Source organism: Oreochromis niloticus, linkage group LG11 (genome assembly GCF_001858045.2).
Source record: "Oreochromis niloticus isolate F11D_XX linkage group LG11, O_niloticus_UMD_NMBU, whole genome shotgun sequence".
Classification (NCBI taxonomy): domain Eukaryota; kingdom Metazoa; phylum Chordata; class Actinopteri; order Cichliformes; family Cichlidae; genus Oreochromis; species Oreochromis niloticus.
Window position 1 is genome coordinate 23,044,454 of NC_031976.2, and position 22,943 is coordinate 23,067,396.

Sequence of the window (22,943 nt, forward strand, 5' to 3'; positions counted from 1 at the left end):
TAGAAATGTAGAGGCATTTCAACTCTAGGTAGCAATGTTTAAAAACACAGACCAAATCTTTCTGTTTAGAGCTTAAGATCAATAAAACGGTTACATGGGATTTGATGTTGTAACATTCATGCGTGGTTTTTGTTTGTTTGTTTGACCCCAGTTTTTGGTCCGTTTCTCCCGTTAGCGTGATTACCACTATTCTTGCTGTTACTTAACTTTTGTATGTTTAGTCTGTTCGTGTCGGTTATATACCATTTTATTCTTTTCTTGCTGTTCTGTATTTTGCTAATTAAAGCTTACATTTATTTGGTTTCATTTTAACCTGGCGCCGTGCCTTCTCCATTATTGTATCCTATTGTTCCTTCTGAAATGAGCCTGGTTTGCAGCCACAGAAATGAATTCCTCGGTAAGAAAATTGCTGCTTGTGCTTGCAATTGAGCCTGGTGCAGTAAATCACCAGAATGACTAACAAAACATGGCAATAGTGATTCAGCATTGCATGCTATCTGTGGAAGCAGTGGTGGAATTTCCTCTAGTATTATGTCCTGTGTTTCCACCAACTACTCCACCTTTGTGGCCCTGCCTTTGTCATCACCATGTGATATAAACTCTACCATAATGCCTTCATTGCTGCATTCATCAGGCATTGCATTGTGTTACATCCTATTGTATTACATGTGGATGCCTTGTCCTTTCATATAACTTTTTATACGTTTGATATGTGTGAATGTCTTACATTATTCTAGTCCTATCCATCCTTTTTGGCTGTATCGAAAAATAAAGAAATGTTAAACCCATGTCCCAGTCTTTCAGTTTCAGTTATGTGCTAATATAATGCATACACCCACATCGCTGGGTACACTGCACCCAACTGATACCCGTGAAGCATGTTTTCTCTCAGACCCTCAATGTGGTTCACTGCTAGATTTTGACTGCTCTATCAGTTGTAAACAGCCATATGTTGTGCTGATAATGACGACAGCAGACCTGTGTGCGTATGCATTTAAGCGTACTTTCCAGGAAGAAGTACTCACCCTGTTCCAATCCGATGCACCAACGAATAAGCAAAAGCAAGGTACTGGACTCACCTTGCCTACCTGCCTTGTTCTGAAGCTTTTACCACTACAGACAGGAGTTATTCACGGTGTCACTGTAGTTCACAAATCCCAAAACATCTTGTCTGCTTAGAAGAACCGCAGCATTTGCTTGATGAGGAGAGTGAGACGCAGCCTGCAGAGTTGTTTTTATCAGTCTCAGATGAGGAGAGAAGTGACTGATGAAAAGAGATAGCTGAGATGACAGCTATTTGACGGGGGGGGAACAGGGGGGCGGTAGACATGTAAAAGAGGATGTAACACGCTGGGAAAACACAAGTCAAGGATGAGTGAAACAGAGCTTGAGGTAAGATCTCAATAACAAAGTTGGTTATGTTGTTACCAAGCTGTTTTAGGCTAATGTGTATGTTGTAACTGCTGAAAACAAGGCCGAGTCACTGTGCCTAAGAAATATAATATTTAAAGAATGTGACTTTGAAAGGGTGAAGTCTGCAGTCTTTGCAAATTGGACTTAAAATGCTCTGTGCAAAAGATTTTGCTTAAAAAAATTACATGAAACTCATTAAGTTGACATATACATGCAATTTCAATGAATTTCATGTCATGTGTAGCTCTCGATCACGCATTGTTACTGTTAAAAGTAGTTTTTAACGCAGAAATATAAAAACCACTTCACCTGTGCTGCTGAGTGTCTACGGGTAAGCAAGTATTTTTAAAGTTATTTTAAAACTTGCTTACTTGCTTTATCCGTGTCCTTGGAAACGGACTTCCTTTTAATTATTTATAGTGGTCTTGAGCAATAGTTCTCTGGGCTTTCTGAAGGTCTTTCTTTGGACATTGACTGCTCTTTTTTTTTTTTTTTACTTATTTTCATTCCAGTCCTTGTACCTGTCATTTTCAGAGGAATGCTTCTTTTTCTTTTATTTAAGTCACTTAACATTGGCCGAGAAATCACTCAAGCATAAAAGAGGCAACCTAGCAAATAGCCCATTTCCTTAATAGCCTGCCGAAAAAAAACATAATATGTTCCCATTTCTATAGTTAAAGCCACAACAAATGTCAGAGATAACACGAATTCACAGGGATAAAGCAGTAATTTTTCTATTAACAAGATGATTGCCAGAGGGCTATTAGGCAAAGACTTGGTATATCTTGGCATGGTGTCCAGGGTATCCTAAAAAGACTTGCTAAAACTGGACAAGCAGATTACAAAAGAAAATAAACGATATCTAAAAGTCTTGTCTTTAAGAAATAGAGGGGGGGCAGTAAAGACCTGACACAGCACCTGAGAGATCCATCTGTCTATTTAGCTGCATCCAGAACCTGGGAGAGTTCAGCCTTCACCTCTACTGCAACTACCCACTCATTATCCCCACCAGATCCTGCAACAACTCGAGTCTGACCGACAGCGACTGCATATGTCATACTCTAACATCGAGCACCGAGTAAAGCCAGTGTGGATGAAATATCGGCTGTTCTTCCTCGTGGGCTGTTTCTTACTTGCTGTCGTGGTGGGACTAATCAACTATCTGTCTCACCATTTCCACACTGGTAGGAGTTCAGAAAAACACACCAATACGAGACAATGAATTCAGAATTCTGCCATTTTGTCTGACTTTTGTCTCACTCTTTCCTGCAGTTACACCGTGTCTCTCTCCTGCCTGTCAGTGGGCTTCAGCCCATCTCTCCACATCTGCTGATCCCTTCACGCAGCCCTGTGATTACTTTCTGTACACATGTGGATCAGACAGACTTTTACTGGACAGTGAAAGGGGACAAAGAAGTCATGGTTTTACTTTACATGCAGAAAACCAAAGAAAGTCTGTGCAGTCAAAGCAGGAAGATGGAGGACTAACAGAGGATAAAACACTGAGCAGAAAAGCTGTGTTGCTGCAGTATCTCAAGAAGATTTTAGGTATGAGTCTGTATTCAGTGGGAATTTTTTAAAATGTCCTCTCTTGTGTGTGACTCTGCATACAGCCACCTTACCAAATGATCTAAATGGTTTTCTTTTTTTCTGGATCTATACGTCAGAAACAGACAACGGGATGAATAGTTCAGCAGTGCAGAAGACTAAAGGATTCTACCATTCCTGTTTGGATACACAATCTATAGAAACTGCTGGCGCAGACCCCTTCCTCACACTCATACAGAAAGTATGATACTCATATTCCAAACATTGCAAGCTCTTCAAATCACACTTAAGCTTACATCGGTTATCATATGTGCTCATATAACTTAATTACCATTATGAAAGTATCACATTAAATTTTAAGAAACAAACAGAAACCAACACCAGTTTTTTAAATGATGCCTGTTGGCCTACAGGAGGTGCTGTAACTACATGAATAACTGTCATAAACTTAGTTGAGGTCAAAAAGAAAAACAAACAGTTTAGCCAAATTGTCTCCTTTGTAGTTCTACAAGATCTAAAATGATTAGTCAATTTGTAATTTGACCAAAATTGCCAGATTTTGCAAAGTCCACCTTCTAAAATGACAGAAATTGCTTGTTTTACACTTAATATCTGCTGCCCAGAAGAATCAATCAGTCTAAAGACATGCCCTTTGGGTTCAGGAGACTGCAAACTGTTTGGCTAAATTTTTTCCCCAATTTTATCTACTAATACTTTTTCACTGTATCTTCTCCATACGTAGCTGGGAGGCTGGGCAGTATCGGGGCAGTGGAATCAGACCGATTTCAACACCACCTTGGGGTTGCTAATGAGAGACTACAATACCTTTCCATTCTTCAACATCTTTGTGGGCAAAGACCCTTATGAAGCAGCACGTGGGATTAACAAAAGATACATACAGGCTAGTATGAATTAAGATGATTTAGGTTTTGCTGCTCTGAGAGCTGCCAGAGCAAAGTAAGCTTTGTGTTTTTGCTTTAAATCAAGTCTCCTCTTTGCCAACAGATTGATCAACCTGATTTGTTGATCCCGATTGAATGGAACAGCCAGACAGAGAAGTCTAGAGCTAAAACTGAGGTTGAGTATCCTTGTTGATTCAGGAAATGTCTTTAAATGAATACAAGAACATTTATCCATCCAACTAAGGCCTTTCTTTTTGTCCTGTCTCTTTTATCTAGACTCTACGTCCTTTCTTGGCCTCGTGTCAGAAATACCTCGACCTGCTGGGAGCCCCAAAGAGCAGCAGCTTGATCCATGTGGGCTCTTTCGTCTCTCTGTCCTCTCAGCTTGCTGTGGCATTTTCACCCCTGGAGTCTCGCCTGTCTAAAGGACAGCTCTACCAGCGCATGACCATCAAAGCGCTACAGGTAAAGGATCTATATTTCGTTGTGCTGTGCTGCTATTCTGATAGAAGCAATGTCTGTGCATACTGCAGAGACAGAAGTTTTACCTAAATCAAGGACAGACGATACCATTATGCTGTACGTACTGTTAGTTAGTAAAATATAGCTACAAATTAACTAGAATAACAATGACAACTATATTTAAAAAAAAATGTAAATAAATAAATAGGAATGTACAGTAAGGATGCTCTAGTGCATGTGTTTAGTGGGATTTGGTCCAAATTAACTTGAGTCAAGTTTTTGTATGTTCTAAATACCTTAATACCCTGCAGATGTCACCAGTCCATCACTTAGCGAGCACATAGAGCTAGAGAACCATTCATGCTCACACTCACACTTAAACTAATATTAAACGATAAATAAATTAAATTTAAAAAAACAACACTTTGAGTACCTGTTGTCTGGATACATGTGATAACAGTATTTTTTATATGGAAATGTCCCTACAGAGACAAGCCCCTGCTATTGATTGGCTGGGCTGCCTCCAGGCTGCTTTCCATCCCCTGCCCCTCAGCGCAGATGACGATGTCCTTCTGCATAACTTACCCTACATCGTGCAAATGTCCAACACCATTATCAAATGGCTGAACAAGCCCGAAATGAGTAACAGGTACTGTAAAGTGACATAAAAATGACAAGCACATCCTTTCTCTTTTTTATGCTTATCTTTGTTGCTGGGTCATTTGTTTCCACTCAGCGCTCCCCTTCATACTTTTATGGTCCTCAATCTGCTGCACACCCTGATGCCTGCCATGGACTCCAGATTTTTTGAAACGGCAAAGAACTTTTCTATGGCTTTGGGTAACACTGAAGAGGTTAGCCGAATATGCTACAGAGGAAATAAAAACTGGACCTGTGAATTGATTGGTTAGTGTAACATCTTTATATTTTGGCCTTCCACCAGGAAGCTCCTCGCTGGAAACACTGTGTGCTGGAAACTGAGAGAGGATTTGACTCAGTTCTCACACATCTTCTCAGTGAAGTGACAGCACAGAAGGAGGTGGGGAGACATCTTGAGACCTAATGAATTCAATAGAGAGAAAAGGTTCTGTCTGATAATCTGTTATTTAATTCTCCAATAGGCAGAGAAGATTATTCAAAGTGTTTTTAACTCCTTCAAGTCCAAACTACATGAGCTTGAGTGGATAGATCAGAGATCTCGTCAGCTTGTCATGGAAAAGGTAACGAGTGAAGAATTTGTTGTCTTTTTTAATTTCTCCAGAAATGAATGAAGTTTGATATTTGTTAAACGATTCTGCAGGTTGATTCTGCAATTCCAAAACTATGGACTACAAAGGAGCCCTCTAGTGAAGCCAAGCTTGACCTGCTTTTTTCGGAGGTACATCACAAACCTCTTGGTTTAATGTCTTGATGGCATTTATCTTTGTGGGACTTAAACTATATCTCACTCAGTGCTGTCAGATAGAACTCTTTAGGATCCCAATGTCCATCTAAGTTTTAATTTGTTCTGTTTGTTTTGAAAAGGTACGGATCTCACTTCAGGTGAAAACTCTCCACTTAATTCAGTAGCCTGTATGAGAGTCGAGCCAGCCTCCCTAGTTTTATTAGTTTTTACACCACAGAGTGACAGGTGGTGATATTTGAAGGGTGATGGATTCCCTAGATTTAATAGTGTTGGCAAAAAGGGATTAAACAAATTTGTGAATCTCTGTCCAAAAATTTGGTGATTTAGGACAGCTCCAAATCATGTGGGTCCATGTGTCCACCTCAGTCGGATATTTCCAGCATTTGGGGGTCTGTATGAGGTTCGCCCTATATAATCTGTGTTGTGACCACTAAATTCGGTGTAGTAGTTTGAATTGGGTTAGTCTTGTTCTAAGTTCCCTGGACAGCTTTTTAATATTCTGTAAATTCATAGTCCATTCCTGATCAGTAAGCGCTATATTAAGGTCAGTTTCCCAGGCTCATTGTAGGGCGGTGAGCCCTGTATCCATGTGTTTTGCAAGCACTGAATAATATTTAGGGACCTCACGATTTCCCCCAAAGACTTTCCTAATATAGGTGAGATAGCCTATAGTTAAAGCAGGTGTGGAGGGAGATCCAAAGATCTGGAGCAGTAGATGTAGACTTAGAATAGCTGCAAATATTTCAAAAACTGTCTCTGTGGCAGCTGAAACTGTGTCCCCCGTCACATAGATCTCCAAGAACAAGAATTCCTCTCTGAACCCAAGTCTCAGCCTTTTTAATGCTAAATTTGGGGTTAAGCCTTATGGAGGCCTCAGTGTGGAGGTGCATTTCCTTTGTTTTCTTTGTATTATTATAAAGTATTTACCTTACAATATAAAGCGCCTTGAGGCAACTGTTGTTGTGATTTGGTGCTATATAAATAAAACTGAATTTAATTGAATGTTTATTTATCATATAGAAAATCTGTTAACGCCGCAATAATGACATTTAAACTGATGGTAAGACTGTTACCATGAATCTCAACTTTTAAATTCTATGTTGACATCACTGGTTTTGGAAAATAAGGATTAAAAAGTGTAGAAATAAAGCCCAACAACTCACCTTCAAATATCTATAATTCCAGATGACAGTCAGCAACCAAAACTTCTTCTCCAACTATGTCCAGCTACTATCCCTGTGGCAGAAGAAACGCATTGAACTCCTGATCACCCAGCCTGAGGATATTGATATGTAAGTGTCAGCTTAAAGCTGATAGCTGCCAATAATCTGGAGTGTGCATTAATCTTTTCACTTTTCTTTTAGACTGTCTGTCAGACCATTTCTCTTCGGTAAAAGTCTCCTCTTTCCCATGGGAATGTTTGTACCTCCACTTTTCCATCCAACCTATCCTAGGTAACACACACACTCACTCAATAACTATTAAATGCCTTCCATTGTATTTTTCAAATAATTCCAGCATCTGACTTCTTCTGTAAACAGAGCCATGAATTATGGTGCAGCTGGTTTCCTTGTTGCTAAAGATATCCTCCACCTGCTTCTGCCTGACAGTAAGAGAGATTCACTTTCCTCTTCTTCATTTACTACACAAAAAATACATTTTGCTTTTGTTAGTAATATTATGTATATTTATCTCTGCAGTTTCCTCTCAAAGTAAGACTGTGTATGCTGTGGGTGAGTGTGTGTGGACTCACTACCTCACAGTGTCAGAAAAGGCAGGCAGAGGTGGAGAGTTTCCGCTGTCAGCAGCACAGCAACAGGAGGTGTGGGTGCAGTATACTGCACTGCAGGTAGCGCTGCAGGTGAGGATCCATCTTCAGGCTTTAGTGTCTGTTTTTAAGGATGAGATCAAGTTTACATGTCTTTGTGTTATCTGCCTTTTTTTCTTAGGCTTATCATCAGAATCTAATGCAACAGCCTAATGACACGTCTCTCTCAGGAATCTCATATACTCGCTTGTTCTTTAGATCCTTTTCTCAGGTGATGTACTTTCATTACTGTCTTTTCTTTTTCTGCTTTCCTCCCAGCTACACTCGAGTGTAATTTCCTGTAATGTGATTTATTTGCAGGTTAACTGTGAAGCTGATCCATACCATGACTCCATGCCTTTTGAACCCGCCTTCTTGATCACAGTCATTTGTGCCAAATATAACCTGTGTCCTACAAGCCCGCAGTGCTCCATTCAAACCAAGCAGAATTCATTACAAGCATGCTGACCAGTCTTCTCTAATTTGACATAAAAGGTGTACCTATAAGTAGGCTACAAACCAAAGCACACTTATGTATTTGCTTTTGTTGTAATTGTTAGGTTGTGTCTGCGTGTTGTATAATTGCGTGAGCGGTTTAGTTTTGTTTGTTTTCATTTTTAAAAAACTGTTGAAACCTTGTTTCCAGCTTGCCAGAAAAGGGACGCTGGATCAAACAACAAAGTTCTCCTACTTAAAGATGATTTTGTTCATTTAACTTTAACCATCTTGAGTGAAAAAGTAAAAGTAAAAGTCGATTTGGGCCTCTTATTTTAAAATAAAATCATCCGCGATGAGTGGGGAAATGTATCTTTGCTCAAACTTCATATAAATAACATAAACATATAAAAAATCAATGAATTCTGAAAAATATCCCCACCTGACCCCTTGAGTATCTTCTGATTTCTGTACACTGACTTTAAAATATAAAACAGTTCTTCAAATTGAAGTACATAATTGTATACATAAGGAATCACAGATAGAAGATGAACCTATCAAAATTTAGTTAGTAGAAGCCCTTCATATGCCATCTGCACCCATCTATCCCACATGGTAATATGACCTGAGAAAGATTACCCAACATTTCCTCTAGTTATTATCAGAAAACACATAAAACATCAGGATAGCAATGCTTGTTTCTCTTCAGGGGTGTCAAACATAAGGCGTGGGGGCCAGAATCAGCCCAACAAAGACTCTAATCCAGGCCATTCAATGGCTTTGGAAAATTTGGGATTTTTAACTGTATTTTAGAGCTTTTCCTCTCTCATGGCAATGCATACTACACCAAAGTGATTAAGTTATAGATTCATGTATTTTACACCTTTATTTCTTACCATTTAAGCCCAAAGAATCATCCTTTTACTACTCTAAGGAGCTTGGAAAGAAAAGCGTCTGGACTTCTTTGAGTTGCTTGAAGACGTTACACCTCTCATCCGAGAAGCTTCTTCAGTTCTAAGGGTCAATTGGTGGGACTCCCCACTAATTCTACTAACGATGACCTGGATGACTGAGAACCTTCACAGACATCCTTTTACTACAGCAGCATTTCTTTATTATGTGGAAAAAGTGAGCTGTGCTTTTGAAATTTCACTTCTTTTCTTTTCTTATATAAAAGCATTTGACATCCCTGCTCTACATTACAGACATTAAAGTAGTGCAATTTCACTTTTGAAACTATGATTTATCCCATGATCTTGATGCTCAAAGTTGCTCACACACACACACACACACACACACACACAAATATGTTGAACAAAAGTTAGACTTTGGCTTCAGAATGTTACACTTGGAAGTGGGTTTAAAATTCATTTGGCTTCAGTTTTTAGGTGAGCAAACACGTGTTTTTGAGTCCTGAAATGCAGTGACTAAAAATACCTGGTTCAAAGTAACATAGTAACAATGTTGCTGATAATCAGTGTTTGTGTTTATTGTACTTTTCCATCCAACTGCTTATCCAAGGATCGTTAGGATGGTGGGGGTGCTGGAGGCAAACCCAACTCTTATGAGATGAGAGGCAGCATATACCCTTCACAGGCTTCCAGTCCATCATGGGGCTAATATATTTACACTCAATTTAGAATGACTAGTTAAACTGACAGGGATGTCTTTGCACTGTGGGAGGAAGCTGAGGCACCAATATTTCTATTGCTGTCATTTATTTGTCTTTATCGCCTATAGGTAAATGTCATGTAATGTCTATTTTCATCAAATGCATGCACTCAAAATAAAGTAGTCAAAAAAAACACAAACAAAAAAACAGTCATATTCTCCTTCTTGACACTTGAGTGGACCCATCAATTATTTTGAATAACTTCCTGACTCAGCTAAGGCTCTGGACCAGCAACTGAAGAACTGTTAGTTTTCAAAATGTCACAAAATCTGCATTCCTATTTTAAAATCTGACCAATACGTGTCAGTGAAACTCAGTAGAGGAGTTTCCATTCAGATTTCTTCCTTAAATATGAAATAGTGTGTAAACCAAAAAAAAAATGCGAAGGAAAGCCACTGCTACAAACCCCACGCAGCTGAGTGCACTGGGAAATAGTGCGAGCGAGAAATCGGGAGAAAAAACACATTTGAAGGTGATAAAACAGATAGAAAGACCTTCTAAAACTCCAGCTGGGAAAGGCCTCGGAAAAGCAGGAGCCAAACGTTTGGGCCGACTACTGAAACGAGCTATCCCTAACCAGGATGAGGCGACAGGAAAGGCGAACGCTTCTCTTCCCAGTGAGTCCCTGACGGTTCAGCTAAAGCTAAGCTAATCAGCCAACTTTGTCTAACTGCTGTAGCTAGCTAAATTAATCCAAATTAAGATTTTAAGAGTGTATGTGTCTTTGATTTTAATTATTTTTAAAATCTGTTTTAGATTAAAAAAAATAACAAAATAATACTATGACACAGAATTTATTTACAGGGTCTATCCTGGTTCAAAATGGGTGGCTGGGTGGGGGGCTATGCATCTTAGCATAACACAAAGACAGTAAGCTGGCTGGAGATGGAACTGTTGGTGAAGATGTTAAGAAAGGGGTCAGCTCAGTTTGGAGACAAAGTTATAGAGGCAAGGCTGAGAAGGTCTGGACATGTGCAGAGGAAGGATAGTGGATATATTGGACAAAGGATGCTGAATATGGAGCTGGTTCATAACAAAATACAACAGTGAGAATGGATGGAGACATTTGTACTATACTATAACTAGTTTACACTGATCTGTGATTTGAATGTTCTTTTCTTAATTGATTTTTCAGAGACTCCCGTTCGGCTTTTCAAGCATCAGATTCAAACAGAGGCTGGAAATGCACCCAAGACAAATTCCGCAAAGCCAACCTCGCCTCACATCTCCCAGCTCATCCTCAGTGTGGTTTCCCAGTGCAAACACAGAGGCGGCATCTCCATGGCAGAACTTAAACAGATGCTGGCAGCTGGAGGCTATGATGTAGCCAAGAACAACAGGCGAGTGAACATAGAGACCAAGAGGCTGGTTAACAACGAGACACTTGTACGAACTACAAGAAATGCATCATTCAGACTCAACCATAAGGTAACACACCTTTAATCTTTGGTAACTGGTATTAGTTCAACTAAATGTAGCACTGCTGTGTGTAAGTTATGCATGTAGCTTATTGGCATTGTGGCTAAACAGGGATTTTCTTACCTGTATGTTGCAGTATTACAGTGAGATTCTCAAAAAAATTTCTTGTCACATTAACTTTTAACTTTTACCCCCCCCAAAAAATAGAAGCTGACAGACACAATTCAAGTGAGGACGATCCCAGTGAAGACTCCAAAACCAAAAGCAGAGCTGAAGCTGACTCCGAAAACAGCAACAAGCAAATCCCCCAAAGGAGCAGAGAACCAAAAGAGACGAGTGTTAAAGCCAAACCAAACCAAACCAAAGAGCAAATCACACCAAACAAGGGCAACACCTCGAAAAGTTAGATCACCCAATCGAAAACGCAAGCGTCGCAGAATGGCGGTCACATCGCACAAACTAGCACGCAAAACTCGCAAAGCAGCAGCCAAATCACACAAACAAAGAAGGAAGACAACCAAAGGAAGAAAATCACCAAAACCTGCTGGCAAGAAACGCAGACCTGCAACGAACAGGGGCGCACGAGTTCGAAAGGCACCGAGGAAGGCTCAAAAGACTCGGAGACGCCGACCAAACCGAGTCCAAAATCGGCATAAAAAGCAAGCAAGACGGAGGCTTCCAAAATCAAAGTTGAGATCGAGGAAAAGCACTTACTACTACCACTAGGCTGAGTCTTCATGGTAAACAGTAATAAACAGAACCCGTTTTTAGCATCCTGAAATACACTTAGTTCTATGTTGTCTTTGTGTTCCTATATCATTTTTTCTTCACTTCACTGTACAGACCATAGATCGCATAAAAGATCGACACAGTTTTTTAGACACTAGTTCTGAAAACTGAAGCTTCGGTGGAAACTTGCCTTTCTTTTAAATGCTCCTTGGGGGGCGATACCTGTGGTTGCAAAAAGATTGTGTATTGAGGTCAGACAGACATGTGATCATTAACCATGTGATTGCCATTTTAAATGGGTGATAATGTAGGATCAAGTGAATAAGGCTTCAGTCACACGAGCCTAGAGACAGCCTGTATCTACCTGGCAACCACCAGTTGTGAGGGAAAAATGAGTATTCCCTAACCTATTATGAGTGGTTGTTGGAGGTTGATGGGCAGTCTCTGGGGAATTGATTGCTGAAGTCCCAGACACACAAGCCTAAAGGCTGTCAGTGATCTCCCTGGCAATCACCTGTTGTTAGGGAAAAAGGTATATTTCCAGCATAAACCTCCTTGTGAATGCTTTGATCAGCAGCACATTTTTGCAGTTTGAATGGAAGTGATGAACTTATTAACTTCAAAGTAAAACTTTCACCCTTTGAAATACGTTGGCTGCAGCACTGAGGCTGAACTTTATTTTGAAGGCAAACATTCGCCATTTCGTGTTGCATTTTTTCAAGTTTTACTACCGCTAGACTAGTAGTTGGCAAGTGCTGGCAGATAAAAACTGCAGGCAACCGTGGCAATCTGCTAGTAACCAAACCAAAGTGCTTTTAGTGCAGCACCTTCTCTGCAACTGATTTTATCCTGGGAGAGCCAGCAACCTCCAGAAACCACTGTCAGCCAGTTGGAGAATACACATTTCCCTAGCAACCAAGTGATTATATGACACCCAATATGGACTCTCAAAGCATTGTGCACATGATGTCACTTGAAAAACCTCACTAGAAGACAATTGCAAAACAGCTCTTGGACTTGACCTCTGAATACTATCTTGATGAGTTTATGGGCTGAGTCATGAGACTTGGGTCATGTTGAATAAAATGTTATGTCCGTTTGTCAAACTGTGATCATCATATCGTGGTTTCACAGTCAATTCTGTCTCTCTCTCTCTCATTACATCATCTTGGTGCTTCAAAGCAGGACTTTATGAGTGGATGACATCACAGTAGCGATGTCCATCTTTTAGTTTATGGTTGTCTATGTGTGAACTCTTTAACTTTGTACAAATCAAGAGCACTCATTATTTAGTCACACATTTTAATGTAACTACAACAATCCATAATCAAAACTGTGCAATTGATACCGGTATAAAAATAACTGCCATGCTTCTGCATGGAAAAGGAAACAATGTATCTTCCACACATCATGCCATCGATTACGTATAACAGGATTGAACATTGGGCATCATTGGACATTCAGTCCAGTGTTTCTAGTCCACTGAAATAAGGTCCATGTAGTCAACTGTCTCTTTCCAGTCAGCATCAGCACTTTATCCATCACAGAACGCCCCACACCTCCTCAAAGGCAGAGGATATCTTGGCACAGGTCAGTGCTGCAGATAGGGGGTAGTTACTGATGGACACTGTCTTCTCTGTGTAGTCCACGTTAACCTAATAAGGACAGAGACATCAGTAACACACAAGAACTATTTGACATAACTGTAACAGACTAAAAGAGTCTGTAAAAGAGAATGCCTCAATATATTTCTCACCGCTCCATGTGCGAATGCTCCAATCACCACTGCGGCTGGTCCCTCTGGTACCAAAGTCCGTGGGCACACGGCCTCTCCCGAAGAGAAGGAGGTGCTGATACGAGGGCAGCCAGGAGGTAGGTGATTAGACACTGGATTTTTAATCATCCTCAGGAGCTTCTGAGGACCATCAGCAGCCCTGACACTGAGTTTGTGCAGCAGCTGAACTAAGAAAGTAAAGAGAAGAAAGAAGAATTAGGAGAACAGCAATGGAGTGAAGGCTCACTTAAAGCCAGAACACATGGGAATAAGACTCTTAAGTACAATGCCTACAGCATGATCAGTATGTGTATTATCCATGCAGAAAAAAAGAACAGTTATAGTTTACCCATAAGGCCACAGAAGCGTGTGAATGTTCTTGGGATGCGGGTCTGCGGGTTGATCTCGATTAAAGCGTTTTTCTCTGTGTGGATGTAAACCTGCAACAGCCCCGCCCTGTTCAACGGACTGTCCATCAGCATGAGCAAACACTGGAAATACACAGTTCAAAGTTAAAACCATTTATACAGCCCTTCATCACAAACATGCCACAAAGAGCTTTATATAAATAAACACAGACATAAAGGATAAATAATTCATTCATTTTTATTTCAATTTAATTTTACAATTTAGTTTCAGATTGCCTGCAAAGTATTTTGTTTCATTTTTCAGTTTCCTTATGAAGTGTTTGTCAGGCCAAGATATAAGAAGTTCAGAGTAGGTATTACAATACAAACAAAAGGCAACTGACTCACAATTATGTACATATCCCGGTCTCAATAAAATGCGCACAAAAGCCGCTCATGTCTGTTGTCCTACTTTTATTTTTGTTAGTTTTGTAATTACACACATTTTGGTTGTTTTGTTCCTAAAGTACTTCTTACACTACTTAATATTATTCTTACACTACTTAGTACTTTTTATTCATACTATACTGTTATATATGTGCAATATTCAGATTAGTAAAATATTACTGATGCGGTGGTGTCAAAAGTCAGCTAATGAAACTCTCTGCATCACATATTCAACATCCTTTGTCTAATGTATCCACTATCTGTTCTCCGGTACAAATTTGTAAACCTTCCCTTTTATTCTCATTGCTATCCTTCTGTCACAAATAACCCATCACGCTCATCTCCACCCACCCCACTGTGTCTGCACACTCTTCCTCACCTCTGTGGTGTGCTGCTACCTATTGCTTTGGTTGACCCAAGGTTTTTCAACTCATCCACCTTCACTCCCTCTATTCCTTGCATCTTCTTTATTATCAGTATCATGATACTTTTGTTAATCCCAGCAACCTATTGTGATATTTCTGAATTGTGAGTTGATTCTCCTGACACCTGAAATGGACTTCTAATCATAAAATCAATAATATAATTAACTTAAATGCAATGAAACTCCACTCTGATTAACTGTGACAGACTGACAAACACAAGTGAAGAATAAGGCTGTACATTATTATTGAGGAATGAGTGTTTACCTGATGTGTGATATCTGGTCTTATTTTTCCGGGATCTCTTCCACTTTTGATGATCATATTTTTGTGTTGGTCGCAATTTAACAGCTCAAATGTTTTCCCGACCTGGAATATGATAAACAAGCCAAAAGCATGTATTAACTCGACTTAAATTAAATTATTATTAAGCATCGTCGTTGATGTCACTTCCACTAAAAACAGGTAGGGGTTGCATCAAAACAACGCGCAAAGACAGCTCCTTAGCGCCTTACCTTCACCGTCTCTAACGACGCACCCTCCAGAATAACCACCAGCCTCCTCTCCGCCATGCGGTCGTGCAGACTGCGGAGATGCTTGGCTGGTTTAGGCTCATATTCGTCCAAATGTTCAAGACCACGCTTCTTCCCATTAGCCGCCGCCATGATGCCTCCCTGTGGACTGTCGCAGGAAGTTTACGTCACTGCAAAGGTGCGCGTTCACAAGTGAGTGTATTGCACATAAAAAAATGTCATTTGTGGGGGGTTTTATGAAGCTAGCTAGATTTTGAATGTGTAATTATGTGGTAAAATCAGACAGTTTTATGTTAATAAAATAAAACGTGTTTCCTCAGCGCCCTCGTTCTGCTCGCGCCACCCTTTCGTCACTATTGTGCGCCGGATGTCACGCTACAACGTGTTGAAGGAAATTTCACGTGTAGAAATCTTCGTCGTGCATCGCTCCACAATCACATTATAATTAGTGTCTGCGGACCTTAAAGTATCCAGTTTATTGGTGAGTATTTGAAGAATCGATGCTGCGATTCGCGTTGCAGCTAAAGAGCGGTTCAGTGGCGATAAGCTTTGAGTTGTAAGGGTGTACTTTTTAAAACTGTGCGGTCAGGTAATGGCTGTGAAACTGGTCACAAGTTTTTAACGAGGCTGTTTGGTAACAGTCTGATCATACATTAATATTTAAACCGTTTAATCCCCAGGGGATGAACTGGGAGAATTAGTAATAAACTATTAATCATTTGTTATAAGCAAACAAATATTTATTACTGTTTCAACAGTAAAGAGACCCTCTCTGTATCACTACATAATTTGAACACTGCTTATAATCATAAAGAGCATAGGTTGTGTTGGAGCTGAATTTATTGTAATGATGTTGGGCGGTTTTCTTTCCCGCAGATCTCCATCCAAAAAGTTTTACTTTTTTTCTTCAGTGAAATGTCTTATTCCTGTCAAAAGCAGAGCAGCTGAGTGGCTTAAGTTTAGGTGTTCAGCTCAACTCAGTTTGTAATTAGGAGTTTTACTGAAAGGAGTGATAAGATCTAAGTGCTGTGTTCTGCTTGTAGGAAAATTGAGTGGTTAAAACTGAATTGAAGTTATATAAATAGGATTTTATCAGGCATAAATGATAATTGGGGACCCCTCAAAAAAGATGTTTTAGTCAAGGAAAAGTGAAGTAATTGGGGCATCGTTTATTCAAACATAAGAGTCAAATAAGGTAACACCAATTGATTGTGTTTACTGTATGTAGAAAACCCATAATACTGTTAATATGTAATACCGCAGCCACGCTCCTCTCTTTCACATATACTGTATTTTTAGTTTTGTCTTAGGGTTTTAAAACACTCTTGCTGTGTTTTGTTTTTCAGGCTGTCTGTGTAGAAGGAAATCATGGGTCGGAAGTTGGATCCCTCCAAGAAGTTGAAGAAAGGTCCGGGTAAAAAAGCCCGGAAGCAGCAGGGAGCAGAGACGGAGTTGGCCAAGTTTATAACTGACGGTAACTATCCCTTTCCAAGTCAAAAGTTTCTGTTTTGGAGGTTTAGTAAAACACTCTGTAAACATTGTGTTATTTTTTGTTTTTAATCTTTGCAGAGGACACTGGATCAAAACGTCTCTCAAGTAGAGCCAGAAAAAGGTAAGAGGTGGACTGAGGATGTAACATGACATAAAACAAATGTGTTTACAAGCTCCTAATTCATGTTAAAATGTTTCAGAGCTGCAAAGAGAATCCAGAGTTTGAAAAAGCCCAAAGATGTTGCTGAGGAAAAGCCTAAGAAAGGTAAACAATTAACTTTTGCTCAGTCTGGTCAACACATTATTTAAATATTTGCCTAGATGCAAGCATGAGATTGTTGTTTTGATGGACCATCCTTCTCCAGTATCATTACAGCTATGTAAGCAGTTGTTTATTATTGATTATCGAGGGCAGTTATGGGAATATCGGCAAGGCATATTGATCCATGGTGAACAGCCAGACTAAATGTGATTCAAAAGATTTCTATGGAAAAACAAGGATTGAAACATTTTACTTCATCCAGATTGGGGTTTCTGCGGCTCGTTGGCAGCATCTGCTGTTCGTCCTCTTGGGTCTCACAACCTGAAGGAGGGGTTCTAGTGGTTCTGTGCTATGTAGGTCAGGAGGTGGCCTTGTTGGTCTAATCCCCAGTTACTGAAACTGGTTCATTAAGTATCTCAGAATTTTGTTCATGAGTGAGGGGAGACAGGAGCAGGAGACGGGTAGAAGGATTGGTGCGTTAGCAGTTATGCAGCTGCTGTACTGGTTTACTGTGGTGTGAGCTTTGGGTAGTGACTGAAAGAATAAGATTGCTGATATAACCAGCAGAAATGAACTCCTTTTGAAGGCTGTCTGGACTCATCCTTAAAGTTCGGGTGAGGAGGTTGTGCATTCAGGAGTGGCTTTGAGTGGAGCCATTATTCCTGCACATGGAAAAAATCTAGTTGAAGTGGTTAGGGCATCTCACCAGGAAGACTCTTTGGCACCTCCTAAGTGAGTTGTTTCAAGCCCATTCCACTGGGAAGAGGTCCTGGGGCTGTCCACAGGCTTTTGAGCTTGCATCTCTCGGCTGGCTTGCTAACAGCTTGGTCCACTCGTCAGTCCACTCCCAATCCTGAATAGGATAACTGAAAGGGAATGGAGGGAGGGAGGGATGGATATTGATTATTAATGCATCTTGTATGTGCCATGATTTCAGCTCATGACATTTAAGACCCTTAAATGTCAAGGAAACAAATGAATAAATACACATATATTTACTGTTTTTTCTTTTTTTCTTTCTCCCTAAAGGGTTCACAGATGAGAACAGCAAATGGTTGAAACCGTCAAAGAGGAAGCGCAAGATTGATGAACAAGAAAGTGAGGATGACAGTGATGAACACTGGGAAGAAGATGATGATGAGGAGGAAGAGGAAGAAAAGGTAATAGAAAAGAAGGGAGGAAAAGACCAGCAGAAGAAGGGTGTAAAAGGAGTGAAAAAAGAGGAGGCCGATGATGACGACGACGATGATGATGATGATGTTGAAGGCGATGATGATGATGATGAAGGCGATGATGATGATGAAGACGACGATGATGACGATGACATGGTTGACGACTATGGTGTTCAGGATGACAGCGATGAAGCAGCAGAAGATGACAGTGATGGAGAGGATGTATGTGCTCTTTCTTACCTTTTTTACCCTTTTAAATTTTTTTTTCTTTAGTGTTATTCAGAAGCTGAAACGAAATATTCTTCCAGCCTGGAAATGTGAAGATTGAAGCCTTATTTTATTAGAAAATTTTCACTTATGAGCTACAAAATCGGGAGAGTATTCTGCTTTCAGTGGCATTAGGCCTTATTACAGTTAGTTTTTTTAAGAGAACATTGTAACAGAGGCTGGTTAACTTAGTGCTGTTTTGGTTTTTGTTCTACCTCCAGCTTCTTCCCATTGAACGCGCAGCCAAGAAAGAAAAAAAGCAGAAAAAGTCCAAGGCTCCTGATAGTGATGAAGATGACGATGATGAAGAGGATGAGGATGATGACGAGGAGGAGGAGGAGGAGGAACAGAAATCTGATGCTGACATGGATGAGGAAGATGAACTAAAAACAAACATTGACGAAGAAGATAAATTCAGGCTTCCTAAACCAGAGGAGGGTGAGTTTCTGTGAAGTTTTTATCTTTTAAAGCAGCAAATATGCAAAAAAAATTCTTTGATTTTCTACAAACAATCAAAACTTATTTTTTTGGTCCACATTTTTTAGGACTTCTGCCTCTAGACCTGAAGGCAATCTATCAGCGGATAAAGGACAACATTGACCTCCTGTGCAATTTCTCAACAAAAAGAGAAGAGGGGAAAGACCGAGCAGACTACATCTCACTTCTGAAAAAAGATCTCTGCACCTATTACAGCTACAACGAGTTCCTCATTGAAAAATTTATGGACCTATTCCCTCTTTCAGAGGTGTGTTTTCTTCCGTGCATTTTTTTTCCCCGTGTGTTTGTTTGTTTGTTTGTTTTGTCATTTGATTTAAAAGAATTCACAGATGCATTGATTTAAACATGCAAGGTCTAGCTGAGAATATCTTTTTGACTTCAAACATTATATTTTCATTCTGCCTTACAGCTGGTTGATTTCCTCGAGGCCAATGAAATTCATAGACCTGTCACTATTCGAACCAATACACTGAAAACAAGGAGGCGGGACCTTGCACAGGTAGGTGCCTGATCTTAAGAGACATGGACTAAATTTGCATTAGAGTATTTTAACAAGTTAAAATGCATAATGTATGTCATGCCTGTTAGCTATTTTGTAGTTTATTGCTTTAAAGAGTGTATCTGTTGTGATATAGAATTGTTTTTGTTGAACAAAAACTTGGCAACCAGGCCGAAGAATTCTGTACTTAGGTTAGCATTTTCAGAAGAAAGGTGCAGTATATTTGGATGGGAATAAAAGTAAAATCTATAGAATATTACATGTATATTATATGTATTAATGGATTTACTGTTGATTATGGAGTTAAGATGCAAAGTCTCACAAGCCTAAAAAGCAGTCAGTGACATCTGCCAATGTGATCAGGGAGAAATGTGCATCCCCTGCCTGGCTGATACTTGCTGGATGTTGGTTGCTAAAATCTTTTGCACAGAGGGCGCGGCGTCATAAGCCTCCTATTGAGGGCTGTGGTCACCCTTATTGTGGGAGGGGCCAACTTCTCAAACACTTGCCAAGTGGTTATAAAACTTGGAAAAAGTGTGACGCAAACTGGAGACATTCACCCTCAGATTAAAAGCTGTGCCTTACAGCTCCATCTAGCCCATTTTAAAATGTGCAGCTTTTCTCTTTGAGGGCAAACGCTCCCTGTTCCTGGTTTGCGTTGCACTTTTCATACATTCACTAGCGCTTGGCAAGTCAGCACGTTCCATACAAATTATGGGCAATCTGCTAGTGAGCAAAGTAAACACAAGATTTTTTTTTTTTTTTGGTGCCACAGCTTATTCAACTTTGCAGCCGATTTCACGCAGCAACTGCCAGCAACCACTCGCCAACCAATCTGACTGGTCTCTAGACACATAACTGGGAGCTAACAGGAAAAACTACTTGCATGTCAGGAGGAAACTCAAGTCTTTACATATTGAATTCACTGGTTTGTGCTTTTCCTTGTTTAGGCTTTAATCAACAGAGGAGTGAACCTTGATCCACTGGGGAAATGGTCTAAAGTGGGTTTGGTTATCTATGACTCCTCAGTACCTGTAGGTAGGTTTCAATACAGTCATGTCAGTGACCAACTTAAGCAAATAAGGATGCTCACTGGGGAATATCTGAGTATGACTACAGCTCTAACTCCGATTCTTTACATGTTAACTAGGTGCAACTCCGGAGTATCTGGCCGGTCATTATATGCTCCAAGGAGCCTCCAGCTTTCTGCCAGTCATGGCGCTGTCTCCACAGGAGGGAGAGTTGGTGTTGGACATGAGCTCAGCTCCAGGAGGAAAGACTACCTATATTGGTAAGATGTGTTGCCTTTATTGCAAATTATGTTGTTATTTCACCCTTAAAAATCGTGGAGTCCTTATGCAGTTGTTCTCACCCTTAGCTCAGCTGATGAGAAACACAGGGGTAATAGTGGCTAATGATGCCAATGCTGAAAGACTGAAGAGTGTGGTGGGAAACATCCACCGTCTGGGGGTCACCAACACTGTGGTCTGCAACTACGACGGCAGAGAGTTCCCGAAGGTATCCTGTCTAAATGTGTAGATAAGCAATATCTGTGGGATTAAGCCTTATTAGAGTTTTAATGTTCTGACCTGTTGAAATTCTGCTTTAAGGTAATGGGTGGGTTTGATAGGGTGCTGCTTGATGCACCTTGCTCAGGCACAGGAGTCATTGCTAAAGATCCAGCTGTGAAGACAAGCAAGGTAAAACCAAAAAAGAAACTTTTTCTGTCTTTATACACATGTCTGTTTGCTTTAAGTAGTGTGCTAATACTTGTTTCTTTTTGCCCTTCTGTTCACTGACAGGATGAGGTGGATATCAATCGCTGTGCTCACTTGCAGAAAGAATTGATTCTGTCTGCCATCGACTCGGTCAATGCGGATTCCCCATCGGGAGGATATCTGGTCTACTGCACGTGCTCAATAACTGTATGTGGAAACTCTGAATTTCTACCACATTTATGTACAAACATAGTAAATATCAGATGAGCTTGGTAAGTGATTGTATTATTTTCAACTAGGTGGAAGAGAATGAATGGGTGGTGGACTACGCTTTAAAGAAAAGAAACGTCAAATTAGTTCCCACAGGACTCGACTTTGGCAAGGAAGGCTTTACCAAGTAAGTTGGATAACCAGTGAAAGTATTTTAGGAGCAAGTAAGAAACTGAATAAAACATGAATATTTTCCTTCTTTTAGTTTCAAAAAGTTCAGATTTCATCCGACTCTGCGACTCACGCGACGATTTTACCCTCACTCCCACAACATGGACGGATTCTTTGTGGCCAAGCTGAAGAAGTTCTCCAACATAATTCCAACTGCACCACCAGGGAATGGTAAGAGCTTTTGTCATAGCTTCATGCCCACGTTGATTATGATATTTTCCCTGTTTATCACTAACTAAACATCTGTCTCTGTTGCTGTTGTAGAAGATGAGAAGGCAGAGGCTCCTGAGACGACAGCGGCCACAGAAGCTCCTGAAGAGAAAAGGTCCAAGAGCGACAAGACAAAGAAGACTGTCCTCAACAAGGCAGGCAGCCTGAAGCAAGAAAACAAAGCCAATGGAACTGTAGTCACAAAAAAGGCAAACATCAACTCACAAGGCAAAAAGGAGTTGCATACTGGATCAAAAAAGGCAAAAGTCGCCAAGATGGATGGAGAAACTGTGAAGGGCACAGAAGCCAGGAAGACAACAGATGATGGTAAAGCATCAAAAGCTGACACAAAGGAAGGAACCAGGTTTGAGAAAAAGCAGGCCAAAAAGAGGAAAACACCCATGAAGGCCAAGAACAGAATGGGAAAGAATAAATTCAACAAGTTGAAGCACATGTTGCAAAAACAAAACGCAGAGTGACAGTGTGTTAAATGCATGTTTGGATTTTTTTAAAGCTTTGTTACACACGTGGATCCACCTCTGTCTGATGAAGCTGTTCTGTTTGTGCAGCCAGTATGTGTCAAACGTGATTGTAACATGGCTGCGTGCTGATGATTGGACTCACAAACAATGCTCCTACTAAAGCTGGAGCTTTCTTTTTTATTTCTGTATACAGATTCAATGCTTTCCATAATTCTGTGAGAAATAAATCTTTTAAGAACACTTACTACTGACCTATGAATCATTCACACACAAAAAAGGCACGTAACTCAAAGGATGAACCAGTGTTGTGTCCAAACATGTCAAATTATTCCCAAAGAGCTTTTAGCTGAAAACTTGTTTATTTCAGCGCAATGTGCAGTGTGTCCTTAAAAAGAATTTGAGGAAATTGGAGAAATGGAGGAGTGGTGGGTATAAAAAAGACAATCTACAGCAGATGAACAGTGTTTAAAAGTAATTTTCTTAAAGAACTAACAAATCCAGCAAAGACTTGACACAGGACCTGAGAGGTCCTTCTGAATTCATCTAATGTTTCTTGAAGGGTCATCAGAAATCTCAGCAGTTCTTGAC

At 40.2% G+C, this 22,943-nt stretch overlaps 5 protein-coding genes across 6 annotated transcripts in view; 3 read left to right on the forward strand and 2 right to left on the reverse strand.

Annotated features, from left to right (window-relative positions):
- fam131bb (family with sequence similarity 131 member Bb) overlaps nt 1-1,218 on the reverse strand; it is a 54,326-nt gene extending 53,108 nt beyond the window's left edge. Inside the window, exon 1 of the mRNA XM_025911736.1 lies at nt 1,080-1,218. The gene's annotated coding sequence lies outside the window, so the exon portion shown is untranslated. The remainder of the gene's footprint in view (nt 1-1,079) is intronic.
- Nucleotides 1,219-1,253: 35 nt separating this feature from the next.
- Nucleotides 1,254-9,202, forward strand: kel (Kell metallo-endopeptidase (Kell blood group)). Of its 2 annotated transcripts, none has more exons than XM_005455430.3 (18): nt 1,254-1,392; nt 2,426-2,597; nt 2,686-2,961; nt 3,081-3,202; nt 3,704-3,862; nt 3,967-4,038; nt 4,140-4,328; nt 4,814-4,974; nt 5,062-5,179; nt 5,269-5,364; nt 5,447-5,545; nt 5,626-5,703; nt 6,916-7,022; nt 7,095-7,184; nt 7,272-7,339; nt 7,431-7,591; nt 7,680-7,769; nt 7,859-9,202. In XM_005455430.3, exons 1-18 carry the CDS (start codon nt 1,372-1,374, stop codon nt 8,003-8,005), a joined length of 2,226 nt encoding a protein of 741 aa, XP_005455487.1. In that variant the 5' UTR covers nt 1,254-1,371; the 3' UTR covers nt 8,006-9,202. The 2 variants fall into 2 exon arrangements, with proteins under 2 accessions (XP_005455487.1, XP_005455486.1); XM_005455429.3 differs by having other exon boundaries at nt 1,255-1,392; nt 2,357-2,597.
- A 669-nt stretch (nt 9,203-9,871) lies between these two features.
- Nucleotides 9,872-12,891, forward strand: LOC100704627 (histone H1). The gene is made up of 3 exons (XM_003450634.4): nt 9,872-10,261; nt 10,780-11,072; nt 11,271-12,891. The coding sequence occupies exons 1-3, from the start codon at nt 10,024-10,026 to the stop codon at nt 11,787-11,789; spliced, it is 1,050 nt and encodes a 349-aa protein (XP_003450682.1). The 5' UTR covers nt 9,872-10,023; the 3' UTR covers nt 11,790-12,891.
- A 312-nt stretch (nt 12,892-13,203) lies between these two features.
- On the reverse strand, nt 13,204-15,496 carry emg1 (EMG1 N1-specific pseudouridine methyltransferase). Its single transcript, XM_003450569.5, has 5 exons — nt 15,298-15,496; nt 15,050-15,151; nt 13,916-14,057; nt 13,549-13,754; nt 13,204-13,447 (listed from the first exon to the last, which is right to left on the reverse strand). The coding sequence occupies exons 1-5, from the start codon at nt 15,445-15,447 to the stop codon at nt 13,334-13,336; spliced, it is 714 nt and encodes a 237-aa protein (XP_003450617.1). The 5' UTR covers nt 15,448-15,496; the 3' UTR covers nt 13,204-13,333.
- Nucleotides 15,497-15,642: 146 nt separating this feature from the next.
- nop2 (NOP2 nucleolar protein homolog (yeast)) lies at nt 15,643-22,599 on the forward strand. Its single transcript, XM_005455431.3, has 16 exons — nt 15,643-15,796; nt 16,662-16,789; nt 16,885-16,927; nt 17,007-17,071; nt 18,098-18,462; nt 18,729-18,945; nt 19,053-19,252; nt 19,415-19,504; nt 20,455-20,542; nt 20,655-20,795; nt 20,883-21,022; nt 21,115-21,204; nt 21,307-21,429; nt 21,522-21,619; nt 21,698-21,834; nt 21,928-22,599. The coding sequence occupies exons 2-16, from the start codon at nt 16,684-16,686 to the stop codon at nt 22,350-22,352; spliced, it is 2,328 nt and encodes a 775-aa protein (XP_005455488.1). The 5' UTR covers nt 15,643-15,796; nt 16,662-16,683; the 3' UTR covers nt 22,353-22,599.
- Nucleotides 22,600-22,943: the final 344 nt, after the last annotated feature.

What these genes read in the sequence shown, in the direction of transcription:
- kel (XM_005455429.3), top strand. Translation starts at nt 1,372, where the DNA reads ATGAGTGAAACAGAGCTTGAG. An exon ending in GTCTCACCATTTCCACACTG is followed by an intron (nt 2,598 to 2,685) that starts GTAGGAGTTCAG and finishes TCTTTCCTGCAG; the next exon opens with TTACACCGTGTCTCTCTCCT. An exon ending in CACTGCAGGTAGCGCTGCAG is followed by an intron (nt 7,592 to 7,679) that starts GTGAGGATCCAT and finishes TTTTTTTCTTAG; the next exon opens with GCTTATCATCAGAATCTAAT.
- LOC100704627 (XM_003450634.4), top strand. Translation starts at nt 10,024, where the DNA reads ATGCGAAGGAAAGCCACTGCTACAAACCCCACGCAGCTGAGTGCACTG. An exon ending in GGCGAACGCTTCTCTTCCCA is followed by an intron (nt 10,262 to 10,779) that starts GTGAGTCCCTGA and finishes TTGATTTTTCAG; the next exon opens with AGACTCCCGTTCGGCTTTTC. An exon ending in CATTCAGACTCAACCATAAG is followed by an intron (nt 11,073 to 11,270) that starts GTAACACACCTT and finishes CCCAAAAAATAG; the next exon opens with AAGCTGACAGACACAATTCA.
- emg1 (XM_003450569.5), bottom strand. Translation starts at nt 15,447, where the DNA reads ATGGCGGCGGCTAATGGGAAGAAGCGTGGTCTTGAACATTTGGACGAA. An exon ending in CGTCGTTAGAGACGGTGAAG is followed by an intron (nt 15,152 to 15,297) that starts GTAAGGCGCTAA and finishes ATCATATTCCAG; the next exon opens with GTCGGGAAAACATTTGAGCT. An exon ending in ACGCTTCTGTGGCCTTATGG is followed by an intron (nt 13,755 to 13,915) that starts GTAAACTATAAC and finishes TTACTTTCTTAG; the next exon opens with TTCAGCTGCTGCACAAACTC.
- nop2 (XM_005455431.3), top strand. Translation starts at nt 16,684, where the DNA reads ATGGGTCGGAAGTTGGATCCCTCCAAGAAGTTGAAGAAAGGTCCGGGT. An exon ending in CAGCTGTGAAGACAAGCAAG is followed by an intron (nt 21,205 to 21,306) that starts GTAAAACCAAAA and finishes GTTCACTGACAG; the next exon opens with GATGAGGTGGATATCAATCG. An exon ending in AACTGCACCACCAGGGAATG is followed by an intron (nt 21,835 to 21,927) that starts GTAAGAGCTTTT and finishes TTGCTGTTGTAG; the next exon opens with AAGATGAGAAGGCAGAGGCT.